Here is a 23,424-nt window from a genome sequence, read left to right on the forward strand (position 1 = left end):
ACCATCTTCGAATAAGCTAGCTAGCCAGATCTCTTGTTTGTTTCCTTACAGCTTGAGCATATATACCAGAATTCAAATTCTCTCTGTTATAGAAATTGAGATAGATAAAAATAGAGATTGCATACACCGGTTAGTGCAGTTAAGTCATTTTTCAGATATTGATCATGTACATGAAATGACTTATGTTGAGCAAAACCCTATGAGATTCAAACTGAGCTCTTTTTTTATTTTTTATTTTGGTTGAAGAGATTCAGATTGAGCTTAGGGTTAGGCATTTGTCTCACCCTCGGTACGAAACTCGAATTGATAAACCTTGTAACCTTGTTCATATCTTGTATTTACAATCTTTTTTTTTTTTTTTTTTTGGGTTTGAAAACTTCATTAAAAGGAGCAAAAACCGCCAGCAAAATAACGAGACAGAAATACAAACAAGATGCAAACAAACTAGGAACAAAAAGAGAGCCTATAAGAAAGCCTACACCCAAAGGAACCTAATCAAATTACTGAGCAGAGACCTCCACGGGAGGACACGGAAGGCTGTCGAAAACCAAAACACCCACAAGAGACCGTGGTATTCCAGTTGCACCGCTCTAGCTCCAATCGCAGCTACCTTATGAGCAGCTCGATTCAAATGCCTAGGCACCCAATTCCGTCTAACGTCGCCAAAGAAGCTCGATAATTGTCATACTCATCCAGTAGCGGTTTGACTGACCAAAGCCCATTGTTTGAAGGCCCCCTCGTACCTTCCACAAGCACCTTTGAGTCCATCTCTAGGATAATTTTTCTATACCCTCGACTGATTGCATACTTTGATAGCACAGAGACTTGCAGCTGTCTCATTGATCAAGCACATAGGAATATTTGTGCCATACGAGATGATGTTTTAATGTATTTTATAAAGTTGTTATGTGAAATACGTTTTGTTTGTTTCATTTTAAGTTCTAATTTTGACTTTGAATTCATATAATTTTATTTAACTTATCGAAATTTTTTTTGCAAAAATATACATAAAGAGTAAAATCCCACATTTTGATAGTTCACCTAGGGCTTCCAACGCCAAGTAGGTAGCGAAACAAAACTTGGTCAAGCAAAGACATGGATCTTCCAAAAAAACAAAATTGCTTGGAACGTAGTGATTTGAAAAAAGCACGATTCATTTGAAATAGATAAATTTAAAAAAGCACGATTCATTTGCAACGTAGCGGTTTTGTTCTTTTCTTCAAGGTACCAGTAATAATTTATTACCTTGCACAAATTAACAGAAGAAGACATCACATGGAAAAGGCGGATAGAGAGGCGCAGAAGATAAAAAGTTAAACCAGAACAAAAATAGAAAAAACAATCAACTAATTCGAGAAAAAAAAGAGGGAAGTCCATGATGAGCGCATCCTCATGATGAGCATGGGATCCATGGTCACTTCCATAGATCCGTAGATCCGTAGATCCGATCATGGAGACAAAACGCGACACGTGTCCTCACGCCGTACGTGTGGACCTTTGGTCCAGCGCGCCAAACCCAACTAACCCCCTCACACGCCCACACTCTCCTCTTCCCCTCACTCCCCTCCTCTTCTCGTTCTATAAAAAACGGTCCAAATCCTTCGCATTTTAACAAACTCATAACCAATTCAATTAATCCCCGCCTCTAATCCTCCCCTTTTGTTTTAATGTACACTAATTTCTTAATTTAATTAGTTTAATCCCCCTCCCTTTTTTTTTTCTCTCTCTCTCTCTCTCTCTCTCTCTCTCTCTCTCTCTCTCTCTCTCTAATAATGGCCGTTCGTCGGCGACCGCCAAACCCCTCCTCCCCCGGCGAACCCGCTAAATCCCAGAAGCAAAACCTCAAGGCCTCCGACGCGCTTCCTCTGCCGCTCTACCTCACCAACGGCCTCTTCTTCACGCTCTTCTTCACCGTCGCCTACTTCCTCCTCCACAGGTGGCGCGAGAAGATCCGCACGTCCACGCCGCTCCATGTGCTGACGCTCTCGGAGATCGCCGCCCTCTTCTCCCTCTTCGCCTCTGTCATCTACCTCCTCGGCTTCTTCGGCATTGACTTCGTCCAGTCTTTCGTCTCCCCTAACAACGCCCGCGCCCCCCACGACCCCTGGAATGACGTCGTCGCCGTCGAACAACAACCAAAAAATGACGTCGTACGAGTCGCACCCCTCTCCGCCGCAGGCGGCGGCGAGTCGTCGGAGGAAGACGAGGACATAATCAAATCGGTAATGTCCGGAACGACGCCCTCCTACTCGCTCGAGGCGAGTCTCGGGGACTGCCGGCGAGCGGCGGCGATACGGCGGGAGGCGTTGCAGAGGACGACATGTCGATCGCTGGAGGGCCTGCCGTTGGAAGGCTTCGACTACGAGTCGATATTGGGGCAGTGCTGCGAGATGCCGGTCGGGTATGTTCAGATCCCGGTAGGAGTGGCCGGGCCGCTGCTGCTGGACGGCGAGGAGTTCACGGTTCCGATGGCGACGACGGAGGGTTGCCTGGTGGCGAGCACCAATAGGGGATGCAAGGCCATCCACGTGTCGGGCGGGGCCCAGAGCGTGGTTCTTAAGGACGGCATGACCCGGGCGCCCGTTGTCAGGTTCAGCTCTGCCGCCAGAGCTGCCGAACTCAAGTTCTTCGTCGAGGACCCTCTCAACTTTGATTCTCTCGCCGTCGTTTTCAACAGGTAGGTTAATTCAACTCTCCTCTCCTCCAATTATTATTATTTTTCTTCTAATAATTCCATTTTTTAGCTGCAATTTGTAATTATAATAATCAATTTCTTACTGTTAAAAAAGTTGGTGAGTTCATTTTTCTCCTTTTTTGCTATTTGTGAGACTAAGTCAACACCTTTTTTCGGGGAGCGCATTTGAGGTGTAGGGTGAACTTTATTTGAATAAATATTTAAATAAGAATCTGTTTCTAGTATAAGTGAATTTTATTCTGTTCATCTACCGTCTCTTTATGATGTTGATGCCTTGATGTTTGTTTTGTTTTAATTTATTTTTCCTACATGAATAATTTTACGCAATTTTCATACTTAACCAAAAGAAAAAAAAGTTTGTTTGTTGACTGCATCTGCATGCCCTGTTGTTCAGATCTAGTAGATTCGCAAGGCTTCAAAGGATACAATGCGCAATAGCAGGGAAGAATCTGTACATGAGGTTTACTTGCAGCACTGGAGATGCCATGGGAATGAACATGGTCTCCAAAGGCGTCCAAAATGTTCTTGATTTCCTTCAAAGTGACTTCCCTGACATGGATATCGTTGGCATCTCTGGTAACTTAATTAATCTCCTCTCTTCTTTTTAATTGTATCCCATAATAATGAAAAATCATTATTGTCCAAGTAATGTCCTCATCTCAACTATCACATGCATGGATTATGGATACTAATTATAATTTAATCATTATGACAATGTTATTTCGCTAGACTATCTCGTAACATAAGATGTTTATGTTTACCGCATATGTGATTTAAACAACGCAAGTTTGGTAGAAATATTTTCTATAGCTCATGAGGTTGATTTAGTTTTGTGTTTATTCTGTACTGTGCAGGAAATTTCTGCTCAGACAAGAAACCAGCAGCTGTAAATTGGATAGAAGGGAGAGGCAAATCTGTGGTATGTGAGGCAGTGATCAGGGAAGAGGTGGTGAGGAAGGTGCTGAAGACGAATGTGGCTGCCCTAGTGGAGCTTAACATGCTCAAAAACCTTACTGGTTCTGCAATGGCTGGTGCTCTTGGTGGATTCAATGCCCACGCCAGCAACATTGTTTCTGCAATTTACTTAGCCACTGGGCAGGACCCTGCTCAGAATGTAGAGAGCTCTCATTGCATCACCATGATGGAAGCCGTCAACAATGGCAAGGACCTTCATGTCTCAGTCACCATGCCTTCCATTGAGGTACAACTACAACCATAATTAATGCTTAATTTAGTGTAATTAACTTAACTTAATTATACTTCATGCTCAATTTTAAATGAATTTGAAAGGTGATGTTAGATCCATAACCAGATTGTTCTGTTCTAGAGAATTTGTCTTATGCCATTTAAAAAATTCCAGGGTGTGTGGAGGGTTCCCAATATATATAAAAATACACCATACCAATGCAGAATCTGCGGACTTTGCTTTCTTTTCTGGGTTTGTTTTTTTGGGGAAAGAAAACATTGAAGTGATGATTCTTGTGGAGATCTTCAATTGAATGGACACCTAATCCCAGTTTTGTTGTTTTTCTATAAATTTTTTATAAATTTTCAGGTGGGAACAGTTGGAGGAGGAACACAACTTGCATCCCAATCAGCCTGCTTGAACCTATTAGGTGTGAAAGGAGCAAGCAAAGACTCTCCTGGTTCAAACTCAAGGAAATTGGCCACCATTGTAGCTGGCTCTGTCCTAGCAGGGGAGCTCTCACTCATGTCAGCCCTGGCAGCTGGGCAGCTGGTCAAGAGCCACATGAAATACAACAGGTCTAGTAGGGATGTCTCAAAACTTGCTTGCCCCAGCTAAATATGGAAAGAATTAAAAACCAAACCCCCTTTGAATCTTGATGTATGTAGCCAGCAAGACAAATTAATTTAAGCTCACAAAAGGACACTTTTGGGGGTTGTGGGTTGGGGAGAGAACATGCATGGTGGGTGTGTCACATGTGTTAGAGAAGAATTTTTGCATATGGGGTGAGCAATTTCAATGGAAAAAAGAAAAGAAAAAAAGCAAAAAGCCTCTGTGCATGGTCTTTTTCCAAGATGTACTGAGAGCTTACAATTATTTAGTGTGGGTGGGGGCAGGAAACACAGAGAGAGAGAGGGAGAGAGAGAGAGAGAGAGAGAGAGGGAGGAAGAGAGCATAGGAAATGTTGGTTTTTATATCTTTGTGGTTGTGAGGAGCAAGAGGCCCCCAGTGTTTGTTGGTAGTAGTAGCTGGCTGTTGTTGTAATCTTTGATTAAATTGTTTGTTGTTGTTGTTAATTTGCCTTCTAGTTTGTATTTTTTAATTAGAGGATTAAATTAAACATCTCCAAAATGGGTTTTGTCCTTTTTGGCTCTGTATATTATTATTAGCATTATCATATGGTATCAGGTTGGGATTAATGAATCTTAGGTTAGCTTGCAGTTGATGCATATCTCTTCATGTCTTTGGATGAAAGTGGTTGCGCTTTGCGCTTGTTGCAATAAAAAAATATCATACAATAGAGCATAGATTCACAACACAACCACATGAACATTATTTTTATTTTTTGATTAAACCTATGAAAGTATATAATTGAGTCTTGAGCCCTCCTACTACTTACACAGAAGTTAAGGTGTGAACTCGTAGACAAACTGCAACTCTTTATATGGCCACATGATTTAGAAATCAGAGTATTTGGTCTACCAAAAAAAAATAAAAAGCCAAACATCGCAAAAGCCAAGGGCCCAGGGTCCACCGTGACTTGAAGAAATCGACCCATCGATGGACGGATGCCAAAAGAGGTTGAGGGGACAGCTAAATTATGGCCAACTTAAGTTGTAATGGTTAAAGATTAGACATATTAATCACAATTTGTTTAATAATTAATCTCCACAATAGTAGTTGATATGAAATTGCCTTTACAAAAACCAAAAGGGATATAAAGGTGGGACCACTTTATGAATAGTAAAAGAAAATGCCAAAATAATAAAGTGAAGGCAAATTCGCCGTCTGTGGGAATCGAACCCACGACCACGTGGTTAAAAGCCACGCGCTCTACCAGCTGAGCTAAGACGGCTTGCTTGCTCTCATTCAGTTTGTTTATGTCCTTAATGGCATCTTTTGAGCGGCAACAAAAACTTTTTGGGTTTTGTCGGTCGGGCTGATAGTGGGGAATTGTATTGGGCTTGGGCCCCACAAGGGAAGAAGAATTAGGTCAGGTGATATTGGCCCATCCTACAGTCACGGGGCACACTGGGCTAATGACCCACCATAATATATGGTCAGACAGACGAGTGGTAGAGAAGAGGAGCAACTTCATTTTGGACATTCTCTTTTACTTTACTTTTTGATTCAATCAGGGTTAGGCTTTTTTACTTGTCAATTGAATGTGTTTTTGGGCAGTGTTATTCCAAAGTTCAGTTTGTAATTTTATTTTTCTCAATTCGTGTTTGTTTATTTGTACACTATCCTTATCCTAGAGTGAATGAATAGGTGCAAGTCTTTCTGATGGTGTTTTCAGGCTCAACTCAAAAGTTGATGGTGCCAATGCCAAAAAAGGGAAAGGGTGGTTTTAATTTGTAGTAATTAGTAAAAAAGAAAAAAGAGGGATTGAACAATATATGTTAATTAATAATCTAAAGCACATCAATTCCGCTATTTCATATCGCGCTATTTTCTCGGCTCCGTCATTTCCGTCGTCTTCTTTGCGAAGCTACTGAAATTTGGTTTTGTTGCAAATGCTGCTGAACCTTAACTAAAACTTTTTCAAGTTCGAAAATCCGAACACAAACATGAACCATATAATTAAAGCGTTATCTATATACTATATACTAGGAATGTAGCTGGGATTAAGTTAATTCTCGTTTTTAGATCATGGCTGTGGTTATTTTGTTATATAAGAAATTTAGGCTTGATCAATTTACTTTTCTGAATGGCTTAATTTTATTATTTAAGCAATGATTGAACACAAGAAACCAAAAAAAAAATTGAAAATTGAAAAATTTAGGGCATTTGTAGTAAGTAGTTAAAAAGAAAAAAGAGGGGTTGAACAACATATGTTACTTATATTAACAAACAATAAAAGAACCCAAAAAGAAAAAACACTACCTGAGGGAATCGAACAGACCAACAAGGGCTATAAACCAACATGCCGTTCCAGCTGAGCCAACAAAAGGCGAAATCTGGTTTGGTTGCAGGTACTCTTTCATTTTCTTAGCTATTCTTAATGTGACTCACTTCTGCACATTTTCATTTCCTTACGTTTCGTCAATCTAAATTTCATTCTCAGTTCTCCAATTTCTTAACTTAGAACACTGAAATTCCCAAAATTTGTGGATTTTCGATTTTAGAAATTCTTGCTATTCTAATTGTAATTGTCTTGAATATATGAAGTTCTTGAATGTTTTACAGCTTCAAACACTAAAATCCTCTAAAATCCCTAGCTCTAAACCCATTGAATACTGATATGGGTTCTTTAAAAACCCGTAGTTGTTTCAACAATCACTACTAGAAATTTGGGCAATAGGAACCCTTTTTTAGAGACTGATAGACAAACCGTCCGTAAAAACAGCTATTAGGCACATAACTTTATTAAACCGTTCCTATAAACATCAAGGGCTGTGATTTTTGGAGTTTGAGGTTTCAATCTTGGGCTGTGATTTTTGCAGATTTTTGGTTTGTCAATTTCTATTTGGAGGGCACATGCAGAAGGTGAGCATATTTCATATTACTTTTGGACTAGTTGCTAATTCATTAGTTTCGAATTGATATTGAGTTTTTAAATTTATATATTGAGATTTAGATTTCAATATTGGTCCACGATTTGTGCAGATTTTCAGTTTTTGATTTATAGTTAGATGCACTTACAGACAAGGATTCTATATTAGTTTTGGACTAGTTGTTGTGGTTTAATTTTCAGTTTGGCTATTAGGCTCTAATCATCAATTTTAAGTGAGATTTTAACAAATTGGTTTACAAGCAACCATAGAGTTTATACTCTGAGTGTGAGATTAACTAACTGACTACAGCCTAACTAAAACTAAGCATGTGCCTACTAACAACAATACTTACTAAATTTTTTTGATTTCTTGTTAGGTTGTGCTATTGGAAGATATTGAAGATCAGGTTGCTGAGAAACTTGTGGCAATATTCCCAGTTACAGTATTTGATATTGAAGATATTTCCTTTTGAGCCTTTTTTTAGTAGTGAATCCTTAGGTTTTTCCAATACACAGAGTTGTTTCAATGGGGTTTTGTTCCAGAGTTGTTTCTACTATTCGACATTTCCATATTTCCTTGTCATTTTTCGTTTTCTTACCCAAGGTGTATTTCTCCTCTACACTAGTCCAAGTTTGTTGCAGCTACAAAACCCCTAAAATTCCCGATCTTCACTTGCTATGGCTACATCAACAGCCCAGTTGAACAATTTGCACAAAATAATGAAAAGACACTATGATTCTCAAGAGGCCCTCAAACTGGAGCGGCAGAGTATGAGATTGTCCAAACAGAAAGCGATCAATGTCAGACAAATTCAGAATTCAACGTCTGCATTTAGGAGGCAACTTTGGGGTCGTTTTAGTGCTTTACTTGAGAGGCACATGGTGGAGAATGAAGTTAAGACTCATTGGGCAATTACACTAGCCAATCTCTGCTGCTGACTGGAATGTTATTGACTACTTGGTGAAGTATGTTTCGACACCATCAGAACAACGGATCAACCTTCTTGTTCAAGTAGCATACGTGGTCAAGTCAGCCCCCCAATAAGAAACAGGTTTTGGAAACCTGTAAACCATATTGGGGGGCTGACTTGACCACGTATGCTGCTGGAACAGGAATGTTGATCCGTTGTTCTGATGGTGTCGAGACATACTTCACCAAGTAGTCAATAACATTCCAGTGAGCAGCAGAGATTGGCTCGTGTAAATGCCCAATGAGTCTGACTTCATTCTCCACCATGTGCCTCTCAAGTAAAGCACTAAAACGACCCCAGAGTTGTCTCCTAAACGCAGACGTAGAATTCTGAATTTGTCTAACATTGATCGCTTTATGAGTGGACAATCTCATACTCTGCCGCTCCAGTTTGAGGGCCTCTTGAGAATCATAGTGCCTTTTCATCATTTTGTGCAAATGGTTCAACTGGGCTGTATGTAGCCATAGCAAGTCAAGATGGGGAATTTTAGGAGTTTTGTAGCTGCAACAAACTTGGACTAGTTTAGAGGAGAAATACACCTTGGGAAGAAAACGAAAAATGACAAGGAACTATGGAAAATTTGTCACAGCCCTCCTCTGCTGAGCCTGCCACTGAAATATCTCACAACACAGACAACAAGAATAGGCAGTCTGCCAACAGTGATGATTTAAGTAAGGAATTTTCATTTTCTTTAGGGTTTTTCTTTTCTTTGGAGCAATGATTGTTAACAATAAATTAACTTTTGTGCATTATTTAGGTGCACAAATTGCAGCGAGGGGAGATGCTCTTGTAGAGGTGTGTTAATATTGGATGAATTGAGTTCACAATTTAGGCTAGTTCCTTTTTTGTATACATTGCTTTTATTAAATTCAGTGGGAGTGGAAATAATGTCGGTTGATTGTCCTTCATTAGCCTTTTATTTTCTTAAGCTATTTAGGTGTGACATCTTTCCAATATAAAAATTCACCGAAAGAAAGACTAGAAACGGTTGAATATTTCTTTTGTATTTCTCAATCTCGTGAAAACAGTATTGTTTATATACAAAGGAATCATTTGGAATGGAATTAGTTACAAAGGATATGGACATGATGACATGTGTATGATGGACATATGACTAGCCGTTTCCTAATCTTCTAGAATACTGCTGAGCTTGTGATTTTGTGCATTGGATCCCATTGCTTTGTATTTGCTTTGACTGCACCTGTTTGATGTATTGATGATCTGCATATGACAATGCAGGATGAAGTGTAAAGAATACAAACTAAAGAACTACTACTTGTCAATAATACATCCTTCCAAGGCGCTACAATGTCAACTACAAACCTGCAACTGCCAATCAACCAAGCACATCCATCCTCTGTCTTTTCAAATGATTTCATTTTTCTTTTTGGTAAGAAAATGATTTCATTTTGGATTTTGAATTCTTGCATATATTTCTTGAATTCTTGAGGTGTGTTTTGTAAATTTGGATCTGTATTGCCTGGAAACACTAAGAGATCCAGCATGAGAATGTGCTTGATACAGTACAAGTTACATCGCACTGATTAGGCTTTTCTGCTTAGCGAAAGAGAGTCATTGTCGAACACTTTGGTCCTTCAAACCACTAATGGAGCTATATTTCTCAGCCCTGTTGATGGAGATTTTGGTTTTTTTTTTTTTTTTGTTTGGTCAAAATGGAGATATTGGTTTCTTCTATTGTGTTGATGTTGACATACATATAATCATCTTTAGAACTTGGCATTTGATAATAGAGTTAGGGGAGCTTTTGTTATCCTTTATTTGTTTTTCTTATAATATCTAAAGCCCCCCTCCTCTTCTTCTTCATTTGGTATTAATATGTTCATTGTATAGTTAAGCAGTGACAGTGAGTGATGGGATTGGATCATGATTGTGGTTATTTTGTTGTGTTCTGTAAGGGGAAAATAAAGGTTAGTCAAAATGGCTAATTTACAAGAAGAACTTCCAATCATCTTGGTCTTAGACTCCTTTTTACAAGTCGAAAAGTGGCAGTGATGTCTCATGGGCTACTTTCCGATCATCTTGCAGCACCAAATTTTCATCATTTGGGGTAACAAGAAAACATAGGAATGAATGCATTGAATGTGATCTCAACTCAAACCAAAACTTTCAGATGTTCTAGTTGGTCATCTGTGTCACATATTTAAATTTCTGAGTGTTGAGTGATATATTATGCTGTATATAAGCCTAAGAAACTGTATATGGAAATGCTAGGTCCTTGCCAGGAGACGTCAGTATAAGGGGCTTCACATACTCTGCTTCAAAACCAAAATTCAATTTCTGACAGTTCAATATGCTCTTCGTGCCAAGGAGAAGTTGTTATGGTAAAATAGTGTAATTCAAGCCTTTCGTATCAGTTTCTTGAGGGATGATCTAGAGAAATCTTCATAATTTGCTGTACTTCATTCTTGCACAGCTGAATGGTGATCAAGAAATATTTTTCTTCTTTCTTTCACTCCACGAGATAAGCTGCAGATATATCCATATACATATCCTTGAAAGTTTCTTTCATGATTTTGGGATAGTCATTAATTCTAGACTGAAAGAAGATTGAAAGTTTCTTCTTTTTCGCTTTCTTTCCTCGTACAAGGCTTTTAGATTCTTTCAACTTGACTTACCAGAAAGATTTGGTAGTTTCACATGAAGAGTTTGCTCCTGGACGCACCATTCATTCGAAAGGAAAAGGTAGATGCATGGAGCAATGATACTTTACCAGCGCTCTGCCTACAACCTAAAATGTCATTTGATGCCCATTTCGGAAAGCCCTGTTTGCCATGCATTCACATCCATCTCCTGTCCAAAATCAGTCTAGCAAGCAAATTTCATTCTTTCAACAAATCCCAATTACACAATGAATAAGAGCAGCACATTCCTAATTTAGCCCATCGAATCCTCACAACAAAGAAATCAGTAAAATTCTGAACTCCAATTGATATTGCTAATTTCTATTTCCAGCATTCAAGAGATGCTATGAACACACAACAATTAACTACATGTTAAATCAAAAGAATTCCCAACCCAATTGCTGAGGAGCCTATGTTTATATGGTAAAAGAATCGGTTTGGTTTCATGACTCGCACAATCAATTTGATTGCTGAATCTTTTCATCAGTTTCATGCTAAATGAATGTCTTCACTTTCTCCGCTGTCTTCCGAGTCAGCTAGACGGTCGAAAAAAGCATCAAGGTACCAGGGGCAACGCTCATTCCAGGGGGGAGACCCCATTCTACTAGTTCTTCCTCACTGTGATGGATTGCTAAGCTGTATTCTCCGCCCTTTCCTAATTGCATCACTCGAAATTCGCAATTTCCAAGATTGTTTAGGAGCTCGAATTGCTCAACCGTCCACTTGAACCACTTCATTAGGAAGACGCGGGACGTTAACCTGTGTGATATTATTATAATATTGAGGTCATGGCAAGGGTCATGGCGAAGCCTGTTCATGTCAATGTCCCTCCATAATGATTCAAGAAAACCTGCAATTATCTTTGTTATTAGGCAATAAATATTCATTTTGATATAGAAAGCTGTAAATCCAAAACCTTTATCCAACAATCAAATACATACATAAGCAAAACTTTTCAGAACCTCCATATATTCATCTCATCAGCATGTGTGATTTCACGTTGACATTACAAATCTAAAGCTGCATTTCATTTGAATCTAGTTTCACAAATTTAGAATTGAGAAAATTCAAAGACCAGTGGTCTGGTTCACAAAACTGCAGAGAGTGAAAGCATCTTATAGCGGTTACTTTATTAAATTGGACTTCCATGCCATCCACCACTTTCTGTTTCTAGCCATGGATCATTACCTCTTCTTCAATAACCTCTTCACTATTTGTAAAGCACTACTTCAATCATCATTAGACATTTGGGCAATACTTTTTGGTTCCAAAGAAAAGCTTTGATGGGCCGTCACCTCTTTCACTCATTAAGAAGGGGTAAGACCTGATTCAGTCACATTTCTTTCTATACTAACAGCATGCAGCAGAAAGGGAATGGTGGAGATGGGCCGTCACCTCTTTCACTCAATGGTGAAAGACTATCATATTGAACCATCTCCTCAACATTATTCAAGTATGGTGGACATGTTGGGACGGGCAGGGAAATTGGAGGAAGCAGAGGAATTGATGAGTCAGATCCCGGGACAGCCAGGGTTTTTGTTGTTGCAAAGCCTGCTCGGGGCTTGCAGGATCCATGGGAATGTGGAGATGGAGAAAGGGATGAGAGATAAAGGAGTGAGAAAGGAAGTGGGATATAGTTGGGTGGATACTGGTGATGCTGATGGTTCCTTGTATCTGCATGGGTTTTCATCAGGTGATACATCCCACCCAGAGTCTGGGAAGATATGTAGAATGGCAAAATGTCTAGGATTAGAGATGAAAATTTTGAGAGAGAACATGTGGGAGACAAAATCACTGAAAATGGACTCCTTCTCAAGGCCCTCACTTTGAACGCTTGAATCTGTACATGTAAAACTTCAAAAGTAACTCATGATTGTTAAGAAGTTCTGTAGCCAAATTTCTAAAAATAAAAATAAAAAATGGAAATTCATCTTGAGGTAACATACAAATGAAGTTTTGATGTGAGCGATAACAAAAGGTCATGTATGGGTTCCCTTTGTCCATCACCACCTATAATCTTCTTGCTTAACGTTTACAATAAAAAGAAAAAAGAAAGGTTGCATATACAAAAGGGTCATATAAATGAGTGAATAATGTCTTAGCAGTTGCAATGCAACAGAGGATTCGTCTGTTTGAGCTCTTGAGTTATCCTTAATAAATGAGACATCAATAAGGGGCTTCACATGCTCCACTTCAAAACCAGAATTCATTTTCTGACAGTTCGATATGCTCTTCGTACCAAGGAGAGGAGTTGTTATGGTAAGATTGTGTAATTCAAGCTTTTCGTATCAGTTGCTTAAGGGATGATCTAGAGAAATCCTCATCCTTTGCTGTACTTCATCCTTGCACAGGTGAATGAATGGCGATCGGGAAATATTTCTCTTCTCTCTTTCACTGCACAAGAAAAGCTGCAGTTATATCGATAAACATATCCTTGAAAGCTGCAGGTGCATCATGTCTTTTCAAGAAAGCTATTTATTTATTATTTCAATCTGATGAGATGAGCCATTTTGTATGAAATTCTTTGCTTAAATGTTGGTTTTTATATCTTTGTGGTTGTGTTTGGCAGATGAAGCCACTTGTATGGAGCAAGAGGCTCCCAGTATCTGGTTTGATGGCATCTTGTTCAGTATGTGTGGTAGTAGTAGTAGTAGCTGGCTGTTGTAATCTTTGACTAAATTGTTTGTTGTTGTTGTTTATTTGTCTTCTAGCTTGTATTTTTTAATTAGAGGATTAAATTAAGCATATCCAAAATGGGTTTTGTCCTTTGACAAGATTGATTGATGAACAGGCTTGTTAGAAGAACTGCTTCAAGAACAAAATTAGTACCTTCAGAAGGCTTGTTCTTCAGGCTCAGTGACAGTGACCATCCTTGGGCTTGACAACATTAGTCTCCTCCTCCTTTTTCTTGCCCTTACCTATGTTTTTAGGCTTAGGCTTAGGCTTTGTAGGGAAAGAAGAGCCTTTCTCAAAAACAGCCACAGCAACAGTCCCACTCCCACTCTCCTTCTTGGAAGTCTTTCCAGGTGTGTCAACTTGTCAAGCAAGTTCAATAGCTCAGCAAGAGTTTGCGCATTGCCTACCTTCACAACATCAAACGTTTTGAAGCAAACCCCTTCAAAAATAAACAAATACTTTGTGTTCCCCATATTAGGGTGAAGGGCAGGAGAGAGAGAGAGAGAGAGAGAGAGAGAGAGAGAGAGAGAGAGAGAGAGAGCATAGTAAATGTTTGGTTTTTATATCTTTGGTTGTATTTGGCAGATAAAGCCACTTGTGAGAAGCAAGAGGTTCCCAGTATCTGGTTTGATGGCATCTTGTTCGGTTTTTTTAATTTTTTGGTTGACTTATGAAAGTATGTAATTGAGTCTTGACTCAGAGAAAAACTTATTAACATTCGAGTACTTACCAATACCGGAGTGTATGCTCATTTTTCTCTATCTTTTTAAATTAATGGTTTTATTAGTTCTTAAACATGAGAACGATTTTGGAAATCACAAAATAATAAATTGAAAGCAAATCGCTGTATGTGAGAATCAAACCCAAGACTACCACGTGCTCTACTAGCTGAGTTAAGATGAGTTAGACCTAGGGTAAGCATATAAATTGACTGATATCATTTAACATCCTCAGTGATCATGAAACATGAGTGATCTTATATAATGTCAATCACGATGATCACATATTATTAGTAGCCTTGTAATTAAAGTTGAATTCCACCTTAACTATCACTTCAGAAGCTAAATGAATGAATTGTGAGTTTGCGTGACACGTAACTGAGAATAACAAAAAAAGAAGTGCAGTGGAGAGTTGTGAGACCATTTAAGTGGGACCCGAATCTCACTCCCGCGATTTTCTATCCCTCAAACCCCGCCTTTTCGTTTAATTCGGGTCCCTCACTCTGGTCTTCAATTTTATATTCACTTCAGAATTTCAATTTTCTCTGTCTCCCCCATTTTTCTCTAACGGCACCCAAATTCATGGACCTTCGCCGGCGACCACCACCCAACCCCAAACCCCTCAACCACCGCCGCCGCCCTAACCAAACCGCCGAAGTCGCCGACCCCAATTCATACCCTAAGGCCTCCGACGCTCTTCCTCTGCCGCTTTACCTCACCAATGGCCTCTTCGTCACTCTCTTCTTCACAGTCGCCTACTTCCTCCTCACCAGGTGGCGTGAGAAGATCCGCACGTCCACTCCGCTCCATGTGGTGACGCTTTCGGAGATCGCCGCCATCTTCTCTCTCTTCGCCTCCGTCATCTACCTCCTCGGCTTCTTCGGCATTGACTTCGTCCAGTCCTTCGTCGCTCCCCGAACCCCGCAAGACGACGACTGGAACAACGTAGTCGGCCTCGAACCAACCCCACTGCCGCCACCAGGACCGAAAAAGGACGAGACGCTCCTCTCTAAGGAAGACGAGCAGATCGTCCAATCGGTGTTGTCCGGAACGACGGCGTCGTACGAGCTAGAGGCGAAACTCGGGGACTGCCGGAGAGCGGCGGCGATCCGACGCGAGGCCTTGGAGCGGACGACGGGCCGTTCGCTGGAGGGTCTACCGTTGGATGGGCTCGACTATGAGTCGATACTGGGACAGTGCTGTGAAAATCCAGTTGGGTATGTGCAGATTCCGGTGGGAGTGGCCGGGCCTCTGTTGCTGGACGGAAAAGAGTACATGGTGCCTTTGGCGACGACGGAGGGTACCTTGGTGGCCAGCATCAACAGGGGCCTCAAGGCCATCTACGCCTCCGGTGGGGCCATCAGCGTCCTCCACAAAGACGCCATGACCAGAGCTCCAATTGTTAGGTTTGGCTCTGCCGTTAGGGCTGCAGAGCTCATGTTATTCGTCGAGGACCCTCTCAACTTCGATACTCTTGCTGCCGTTTTCAACAGGTTAATTTTCTCTGTTTGATTTTAATTTATTAGAAGAAAGCCTAGATTTTCAAGCCAAAACCTTTTTATTGTAGCATGGATTGTAATTTTGTATAATTGAGGAACAAAAAAAGGACCAATCAACCAATTTAATGAAGATTTTGTCACAACTTTAAGATGTTGATGGGCATTTGTTTATTTGTTTTGAATTATTCTGTTTTTTCTTCTTCTTCTGTTGTTTACCCAATCTGCCTAGTTTCATGTAAAATATTGATAAGTTGTATATGTGATAAATGGGAGGTTCACTGCTCAGGTCTAGTAGATTTGCAAAGCTTCTAAAGATTCAATGCCAAATAGCAGGCAGGAATCTATACATCAGGTTTGCTTGCAGCACTGGAGATGCCATGGGGATGAACATGATCTCCAAGGGCGTTCAATATGTTTTAGAATACCTTCAAAATGACTTCCCTGACATGGAGGTTATAGGCATCTCTGGTAAGTTTTTTCTCAATTTCCGTTTCTAATAATATATTTGTGAGTTGTACTGTTGTGAAATGGATCTGTCATGCTTGTTGCATGTTGTGAGGGAAAATAAGTTGCGTATATACAACGGCGTCCAAACATATTCCTTTGTAATCATGGTTTAATGTTTGTTTCCCTCTGGACTTCGATTCTGAGAGAACAATTCAGTGGCATTGTTATCATAGAATTTAATATTTCAGTGGCATTTTTCTATGATTAATTAGTGGTGTTTGTTATTTATGTGCTTGTTTGGATTGCACAGGAAACTTCTGCTCAGACAAGAAAGCAGCAGCGGTAAATTGGATTCAAGGGCGAGGAAAATCAGTAGTATGTGAGGCAATAATCAAGGAAGAAGTGGTGAGGAAAGTATTGAAAACCAATATGGATTCCCTTGCGGGGCTTAATGTGAATAAAAACTTAATTGGGTCTGCTATGGCTGGTACTGTTGGTGGGTTCAATGCCCACGCCAGCAACATTGTTTCGGCACTCTTCATAGCCACTGGCCAGGATCCTGCTCAGAATGTAGAGAGCTCTCACTGCATCACCCAGATTGAATCTGTGAAGAATGGCAAGGCTATTTATATTGCTGTCAGCATGCCTTGCATTGAGGTACATTACAACAAATTACTGCTTCTTTTGGGTGAATTTATAACTCATTCTAAATTCTGAGTTTGAATGTCAAATCCAAAGCCAAATTCTTTCAGGAATGGCTCTTCACAGGTTTGAAGTGTTAGTAATAGACATAGTAGCTGGAATGAGGACAGCAAGGGGTAGGCCCATTGGTGGTATACCGAATAATATCTAATGAAGATATTGTTGTTTGTTCTTTTGGGGAGCAAAACATTGATGGTTAGAATGATGTGGCTCTCTTTGAGATGTTCAATTAAATGGACAGCTAATCCCAATTTGCAAAATTTGAACTTTTCAGGTGGGGACAATTGGAGGAGGAACACAACTTGCATCTCAGTCAGCCTGCTTGAACCTACTGGGTGTGAAGGGTGCGAACAGAGAGTCCCCTGGTGCAAACGCAAGGCAATTGGCCAGAATCGTGGCCGGTGCTGTCCTGGCAGGGGAGGTTTCTCTTCTGGCAGCCATTGATACTGACCAGCTTATGACCAGCCACATGAAATACAACAGATCTAGCAAGGATGTCATGCACCTTGCCTCCACAGAATAGACTAAACCAACCCCATTGAATCTTGACCACTGGGGCCTACTAAAAAGGAAATTGAGGGAAGAAACAAGCAGAATTAAATAAGCTCACCAAGGGACACTGTTGGTTGGTGGGGTTGGAGAAAGAACATGGTGGGTTCCTGATGTCACATGGGTAAGGAATAAAAACGAAAGGAAAATTAGGCCTCTGTGGTTAGTGGTTTACAAAAGATTGTCTTTAAAATGCATGCAATTATGAATTGTGGGGGGAGGGGTTTATGAGAGCAACTTCTGCTCTTTTATCTTCTTTTGTGTTTGTCTTCGTGCTGCCACTTCTACTGACCAAGAGGTCTTGGCTCTTAGTTTGGCTGTTGTAATCTTCGATTTGTTTGTTAATTTATTTTCTAGCTTGTATTAACTTTTAGGGTTAAATTAAATAATTCTGAAAGGGATTTTTCATCATTTTTCCTTTGTAGCGTTCTTCATTAGCTTGCAGGTTGTGTGTGCCTGCAATTTGCATGGAAGCTTGAACAGATATGGCTAGCCCTTACTTGTAATTGCAATTTGTAATCTTGATATGCGGTGCTCTTACATGCTCTCTAACTTGATAATTCTCACAAGAATTAGGCAAGAAAGCCAATAATTTTAGTAACATCTTCAAGACTAGCTAGCTTATGCAGAATTGAAGTGTCATTGTAACTTGTAACAATGTCTATTGGATGCATGGATACAACTTTGAAAGGCAAACTGGATGCACTCGCTTAATAGACAGAGCAAAAAAGTATGGCAGCAAAACGGAAGTCCAAACTAAATTTGTTCTTACGCCGTCTGTGGGAATCGAACCCACGACCACGTGGTTAAAAGCCACGCGCTCTACCAGCTGAGCTAAGACGGCTTGGATGCTCTTTGTCCTTGTTAAAATAATTTATACTAACCAGTTGGCTAACAAGCGATCAGTTTATATACAGTGAACTCAGTGAAGATTTGGACAGTCCAAGATAGATATAGGCCCGCCTAATCTGGACCTTGGAAATGCAAGACCATAATGATTTGATAGTGTTGGGCTTTTGAGGCTATTCGTATAGTTTTTTTTTTTTTTTGGGTTGGGTCAAGGGGCTATTCATATAGTTGAGATCTCTATAGTGGTATTGCAAAATCGTTCGCCACTCCGCTTGTTAAACTTATTTCAACTTCTAAAAATCTCACAATCTGAATTCTAAGTTTAGCAAGTGAAATATACATGCTTCGCTTTGGACTTCGCATGCGCCAAGGGAGAAAGAAAATTAGGGTCTAAATGTTCTCACTATGAAAATGTGATCAACAATGCGCTGCGTGCATACATGACTGATAGGCAATTCTAATATTGAAATCCATAAAAATATCAAAATTTTGGATGCAAATAACGAAATATTTTTCGCCAAAAAAAAAAACAGTAACGAAATATTCAAATTTTCAAGCCATTCAATTCAAACTAGCATATCATTGGGTTGCAGATGCCATGCCATGAAACATAGTCATCTGCGTATTATGAATAAATCCTACAACAGGGACTGTAAAATAAGTAAAAATAGTTGAAGAATGATATTTAATGGGTCCAAATACAGCTTTCTTTATCATGCATCGTTCACTAAAATTTGCTTCTAACCGAGCAGCTCTTAGATCCCTCACCAATCCGAGGTAGTCAATCCCTCTTACCCTCCTGAGATCCAATCTCTTGCAAGTAATGTTCTGCTTCCAAGGCCGCCATGCATCCTGCGTCATTATAGAATGAAAGAAATCATGCATTAGAGAGCAAATAGTAACATCTTAACCTGAAATTTTCTTGATGAGATTAATAATGGTGACAATCAAAGTCATCAACAATATAGTTAAGGTCAGTAGAATCAAATAAACCAGAGAACATGTAGCAGGTAGGTAGATCATTCATGAGTAACTTTAGGAATTCATCTTGTGTTGTAAATAGCTTGATGAACTAAGATTGGAGGCAAAGCTTGCGCCACAATTGTACACACATGCCCAAGCTCAGGTTATCCAGTATTCAAAACAACCCTGAGGCTAACTTGACCTAGTGCACCTAAGACTAGCTCAAACTCAAGCTTAATGTCATATATAAGGTGACTCAATAATGGTCAGGGTGACATCAAGTCCTCTGCATTCAAGAAGGGTAGAGAGTGGCTTCAGTCAAAATTCGAATTCAACCTATCTGCATATCCCAAACTACTACTTTGCTATTCACTATTCAGCCGCCAAAAGTTGGCCATGAATAGCAGAGCTCAGGCCCCTAGAGTAAGAGTTAAGGTATTGTGGTAGCATTAAGCATGTGAAGGAAAGATGAATAAACAAATAACAGTTAAATGGAACACAAACGCAGCTGATCAAACTCTCAAACAAAACAAAGTCCATCAGTAACCTCTAAAACCGGAAACAAAACAGCTTTTATACACAGCATGTCAGTGGGCAACTGAGGAAGAAACTTGGTGAAAATCTGTCCACATGATGTTGCCAAAATATATATATATATATATATATATATATAGGGGGTGGATCCGTGGCACCATGTTTTTGACACAAGTTTTGACACAAATTTTAAACCCTTAGATTAGACTACAATAAATGGCTGAGATTAAATAAACTAATTCTTTCAACTTAAAATAATTATAATTTAATTTAATTAACTTTGCTATTCAATTTTCTCTCTCCACATTTATATTTTCACTTCTTCCTAAAAGCATCAACATTCTATCTCACGACATCTTCTTCTTCTTTTTCATGACTTTCCCTTTTTTTTACTTCTCTCTTCTTTTTGCCCACACACTATTTTCCTCCATAACAAGAAACAACGAACCCAACCCATATAGCAAAATCAAATACCCAGTAGGGAAGATTGACGTAGGGAGGAGGAAGGTTGATCTTTGTATTTTTTTTTTTCGTTTTTTTTTTCTGGTGCTGCTAAATTAAAACCTCTATTTCCCCTTGCTGAGAAAAACAAAAAAAGGATCAAGCAGTTAGTTGATTGAGATTCATTTTGATCATCCCCAATGAAATTTCAAGAACCTAAGAGCATGATTACCCTGCCCTCCATGGAACTCCCCCAAATTCGTTTTGATTCTGAGTGGAGAGAAAGTAATTGCATATAACTAGCAGTAGGCAAATGGAGATTTTTGGCACATCGAGGCTGTGGAGGAGATTACGCTGGGCATGGAGGAAGGGGGAGGTAGAATTTGGAGACAGTCCAATTCATAATTATTAGATTAAAATAATAATAATTAGAATAAATGTATTATTTCCAAGATAATAATAAATTAGCTGTGAGATTTAATCTGAGCCATTAATAGTGCTTAAATCTAAGGGTTCAAAATTTGTGTCAAAAGTTGTGTCAAAAATATGGTGCCACGGATCCGCCCCCATATATATATATATATATAAGAAACATTCACCGAAAAGTCTCCAATATCATCATGGAAGGGGAGGAATGAAGTGCCCCCAAAATGTACGGGAAAGGAAATGTTTTCTTACTAAACAGCCTTCGCAAGAAGACTGTCAATTTGACCTATCAAGTGAAATGCTTGTTTGAATGTGCATGACAATTTGGTAAAATATATCATAACATGTATCAACACTAAGTGAGCATTTCCCTAAAAAATAGTGAATGTATGCCTATTCACATTTTGAGCTTAGTATGCAATTCAATAAGTAGACTTCATAATTGAAATGCAATTAACATATATGCTGATCATGTTATAAGAGTATACATTTATGAAGCTACTTCAAATTGGCATTTCAAAATAGACATCAATTTTTTAGTTAGAACTTAGAAAGAAGACTCATTTAAAGCTTAATGAAGGCTATGGATTAAGAAGAGTTACCAGTTCCAGCGGCAGTGACAGCCTGCCTATACTTCTTGTCCTGAACATCACCTGCAGCAAAAACTCCTCTTACACTGGTCTGCGTAGTGCCTGGCTTCGTTGCAACATACCCATCAGGATGAAGCTCCAATTGCCCACCCAAAAACTTAGTCGCCGGTTCGTGCCCTATTGCAAAGAAGAGACCTGAAACCTTCAAATCCGAAACCTCCCCAGTCACCAAATTCTTCACCTTCAGCCCTCCCAGAACCCCCTTCTCTCCCCCATAGGCCTCCACCACCTCCGAGTTCCACACAACTCTGATTTTCGGGTTGCTCAGGGCCCGATTCTGCATAATCTTCGAAGCCCGAAATGCGTCCCTCCGGTGAATTATGTGCACTTCTGACCCGTACTTGGTGAGAAAATTAGCCTCCTCCATGGCCGAATCACCTCCTCCGATCACCGCCAGCGGCTTGTTCCGAAATATCGGGGCGGCACCGTCGCAAACAGCGCAGGCCGAAATACCGCGGTTCCAGAAGCCGCCCTCGCCTTCGCCGGAGCCGGGAAATACGAGGCGCTTGGCGACGGCGCCAGTTGCCACAACAACGGAGTCGGCGAGCACGGTCTTTGAATCGGTGAAGACCTTGAAGGGGGTGCTGGAGAAGTCGACTTTGTTGACCGTTTCGGTGAAGATCTCAGTGCCGAAACGGAGAGACTGGTTCCGGCAGCGGTCCATGAGCTCGCCGCCCATAATTCCGTCGGGGAAGCCTGGGAAGTTCTCGACATCGGTGGTGGTGGTGAGCTGGCCTCCTGGGGCGATGTCGTTGGCCATCCAGCCCTCGAAGAGGATCGGCTTCAGCTCCGCTCGAGCGGCGTAAATGGCCGCCGTGTGCGCCGCCGGGCCGCTGCCGATGATGCAGAGCTTGGTCTTTAGGGTTTGCAGGTTGTCCATGGCTGACGCTAGTTTGGGCGCTGACGAGTAGGCCGAAGACGAAGGGAATGACGAAGACGAAGGCAATGACGAAAACGAAGCTGCTGCTGCTACCCCAACTGCGCTGCGAGCTCTTCTCAGCAGACTCAGCACCTTGTTTGGGTTTGGGTAAAATTTCATTTTTTTTAAACGAATACAAAGTTTATGCCCCAAGGCCCAAACAGAGCAGACGCCACAACCAAAGAACTGGTCAAACAAAATTACTAGTCAGCGGTCGCGGCCAATTTCGTATCCAAACGCGTTTTTTCTTCTTGCCCAAGCGCGCATTCTGCCATAACACCAATATGTCTCCAAAAAACACGTTACTATTGAATCTTTATTATTTATAGGGAGGTGTGTGTGCATAAAAATTTGCTTTGTAAACAAGACTTCACTATCTTATGAACTGAGCAAGTAACCTTGTGCCTTGCTTTGCTGCTTAAACCCTACTTGACCAAAACGCCAAATGCCAAAAGTGGGTATAGAAATTTTAGGGCCCATTTCTTTATAAAGACCCTTTAACTGATTATGTTCAATTTTATGAGTTATTTAAGAAACAATTGTTTATATGCATGTAAGTGGTTGTTAGTCACTAATGCATTGTTAAATTCACTTACATAAATAGCTAGTAGTCGGCTCACGTGTGGACAACTGGTGATAACAATGGAGTTTTTTCTCCAATCTTATTGGTTTTGGGTAGCATACAACTTGCAACTTCTCCAATGTGCTTCTATTTCTTATTTGGAAAACAAAAACAAAAAGAAAGAAAAGGACTGGGCTTTGTTAGTCACCATCCCTACATTTACGTTGCTTGGGCCTTGAGGCTAATCTTCAAATTTAGAAGGGGCCACATTAGGTTTTGAAACCACCACCCTAAAATTCAATTTACAGAATAACCCAAAGCCCTTTTTTTCCTTGTTTCTTTTTCAATGTTCCATATGGATTAGACCATTAACCGATAAAGGTGAGCAATTAGTGGGCTGCATCAACATCATTAGTGTTAATAATAGACTTTTGCTTTAATCCTCGATTAAACAACCAGATGGTGGGTACCCTTTTTGAAATATGAACCACCCAACTT

General features: G+C 40.2%; 4 protein-coding genes and 2 non-coding genes across 14 annotated transcripts; 3 read left to right on the plus strand and 3 right to left on the minus strand.

Moving 5' to 3' along the window:
* On the plus strand, positions 1,773-5,112 carry LOC18769510 (3-hydroxy-3-methylglutaryl-coenzyme A reductase 3). The gene is made up of 4 exons (XM_007204512.2): positions 1,773-2,677; positions 3,090-3,271; positions 3,550-3,896; positions 4,251-5,112. Exons 1-4 carry the CDS (start codon positions 1,773-1,775, stop codon positions 4,497-4,499), a joined length of 1,683 nt encoding a protein of 560 aa, XP_007204574.1. The 3' UTR covers positions 4,500-5,112.
* On the minus strand, positions 5,664-5,736 carry TRNAK-UUU. Its single transcript has one exon. It is a non-coding gene; the product is annotated as a tRNA-Lys (tRNA).
* On the plus strand, positions 6,495-13,517 carry LOC18771586. 9 transcript variants are annotated; one of them, XR_002272696.1, is made up of 9 exons: positions 6,500-6,856; positions 7,328-7,370; positions 7,755-7,814; positions 9,106-9,143; positions 9,588-9,738; positions 10,581-10,690; positions 10,783-11,413; positions 13,063-13,249; positions 13,342-13,517. XR_002272696.1 is itself a non-coding variant. In XM_020569313.1 (4 exons), exons 1-4 carry the CDS (start codon positions 6,808-6,810, stop codon positions 8,078-8,080), a joined length of 309 nt encoding a protein of 102 aa, XP_020424902.1. In that variant the 5' UTR covers positions 6,495-6,807; the 3' UTR covers positions 8,081-8,412. The 9 variants fall into 9 exon arrangements, 2 of the variants coding, with proteins under 2 accessions (XP_020424902.1, XP_020424901.1); XR_002272691.1 differs by having other exon boundaries at positions 6,502-6,856; positions 10,581-11,413; XR_002272694.1 differs by having other exon boundaries at positions 6,502-6,856; positions 7,755-7,784; positions 10,581-11,413.
* Positions 14,867-18,107, plus strand: LOC18770980 (3-hydroxy-3-methylglutaryl-coenzyme A reductase 1). Its single transcript, XM_007204516.2, has 4 exons — positions 14,867-15,878; positions 16,171-16,352; positions 16,642-16,988; positions 17,308-18,107. The coding sequence occupies exons 1-4, from the start codon at positions 14,968-14,970 to the stop codon at positions 17,554-17,556; spliced, it is 1,689 nt and encodes a 562-aa protein (XP_007204578.1). The 5' UTR covers positions 14,867-14,967; the 3' UTR covers positions 17,557-18,107.
* On the minus strand, positions 18,354-18,426 carry TRNAK-UUU. Its single transcript has one exon. It is a non-coding gene; the product is annotated as a tRNA-Lys (tRNA).
* LOC18771589 (thioredoxin reductase NTRB) lies at positions 18,965-22,657 on the minus strand. Its single transcript, XM_007202084.2, has 2 exons — positions 21,398-22,657; positions 18,965-19,283 (listed from the first exon to the last, which is right to left on the minus strand). Exons 1-2 carry the CDS (start codon positions 22,482-22,484, stop codon positions 19,213-19,215), a joined length of 1,158 nt encoding a protein of 385 aa, XP_007202146.1. The 5' UTR covers positions 22,485-22,657; the 3' UTR covers positions 18,965-19,212.

The sequence above is a fragment of the Prunus persica genome, chromosome G7 (genome assembly GCF_000346465.2).
Source record: "Prunus persica cultivar Lovell chromosome G7, Prunus_persica_NCBIv2, whole genome shotgun sequence".
NCBI classification, from domain to species: domain Eukaryota; kingdom Viridiplantae; phylum Streptophyta; class Magnoliopsida; order Rosales; family Rosaceae; genus Prunus; species Prunus persica.

Bases quoted from the DNA above. Each gene is read 5' to 3' on its own strand.
- LOC18769510 (XM_007204512.2), top strand. From the start codon at position 1,773: ATGGCCGTTCGTCGGCGACCGCCAAACCCCTCCTCCCCCGGCGAACCC. The intron at 2,678-3,089 runs GTAGGTTAATTC...CCTGTTGTTCAG, and splicing joins CTCGCCGTCGTTTTCAACAG to ATCTAGTAGATTCGCAAGGC. The intron at 3,272-3,549 runs GTAACTTAATTA...TGTACTGTGCAG, and splicing joins GGATATCGTTGGCATCTCTG to GAAATTTCTGCTCAGACAAG.
- LOC18771586 (XM_020569312.1), top strand. From the start codon at position 6,808: ATGCCGTTCCAGCTGAGCCAACAAAAGGCGAAATCTGGTTTGGTTGCA. The intron at 6,857-7,327 runs GTACTCTTTCAT...TGATTTTTGCAG, and splicing joins GAAATCTGGTTTGGTTGCAG to ATTTTTGGTTTGTCAATTTC. The intron at 7,371-7,754 runs GTGAGCATATTT...ATTTCTTGTTAG, and splicing joins TTGGAGGGCACATGCAGAAG to GTTGTGCTATTGGAAGATAT.
- LOC18770980 (XM_007204516.2), top strand. From the start codon at position 14,968: ATGGACCTTCGCCGGCGACCACCACCCAACCCCAAACCCCTCAACCAC. The intron at 15,879-16,170 runs GTTAATTTTCTC...TTCACTGCTCAG, and splicing joins CTTGCTGCCGTTTTCAACAG to GTCTAGTAGATTTGCAAAGC. The intron at 16,353-16,641 runs GTAAGTTTTTTC...TGGATTGCACAG, and splicing joins GGAGGTTATAGGCATCTCTG to GAAACTTCTGCTCAGACAAG.
- LOC18771589 (XM_007202084.2), bottom strand. From the start codon at position 22,484: ATGAAATTTTACCCAAACCCAAACAAGGTGCTGAGTCTGCTGAGAAGA. The intron at 19,284-21,397 runs GTAACTCTTCTT...ATAATGACGCAG, and splicing joins TGTCACTGCCGCTGGAACTG to GATGCATGGCGGCCTTGGAA.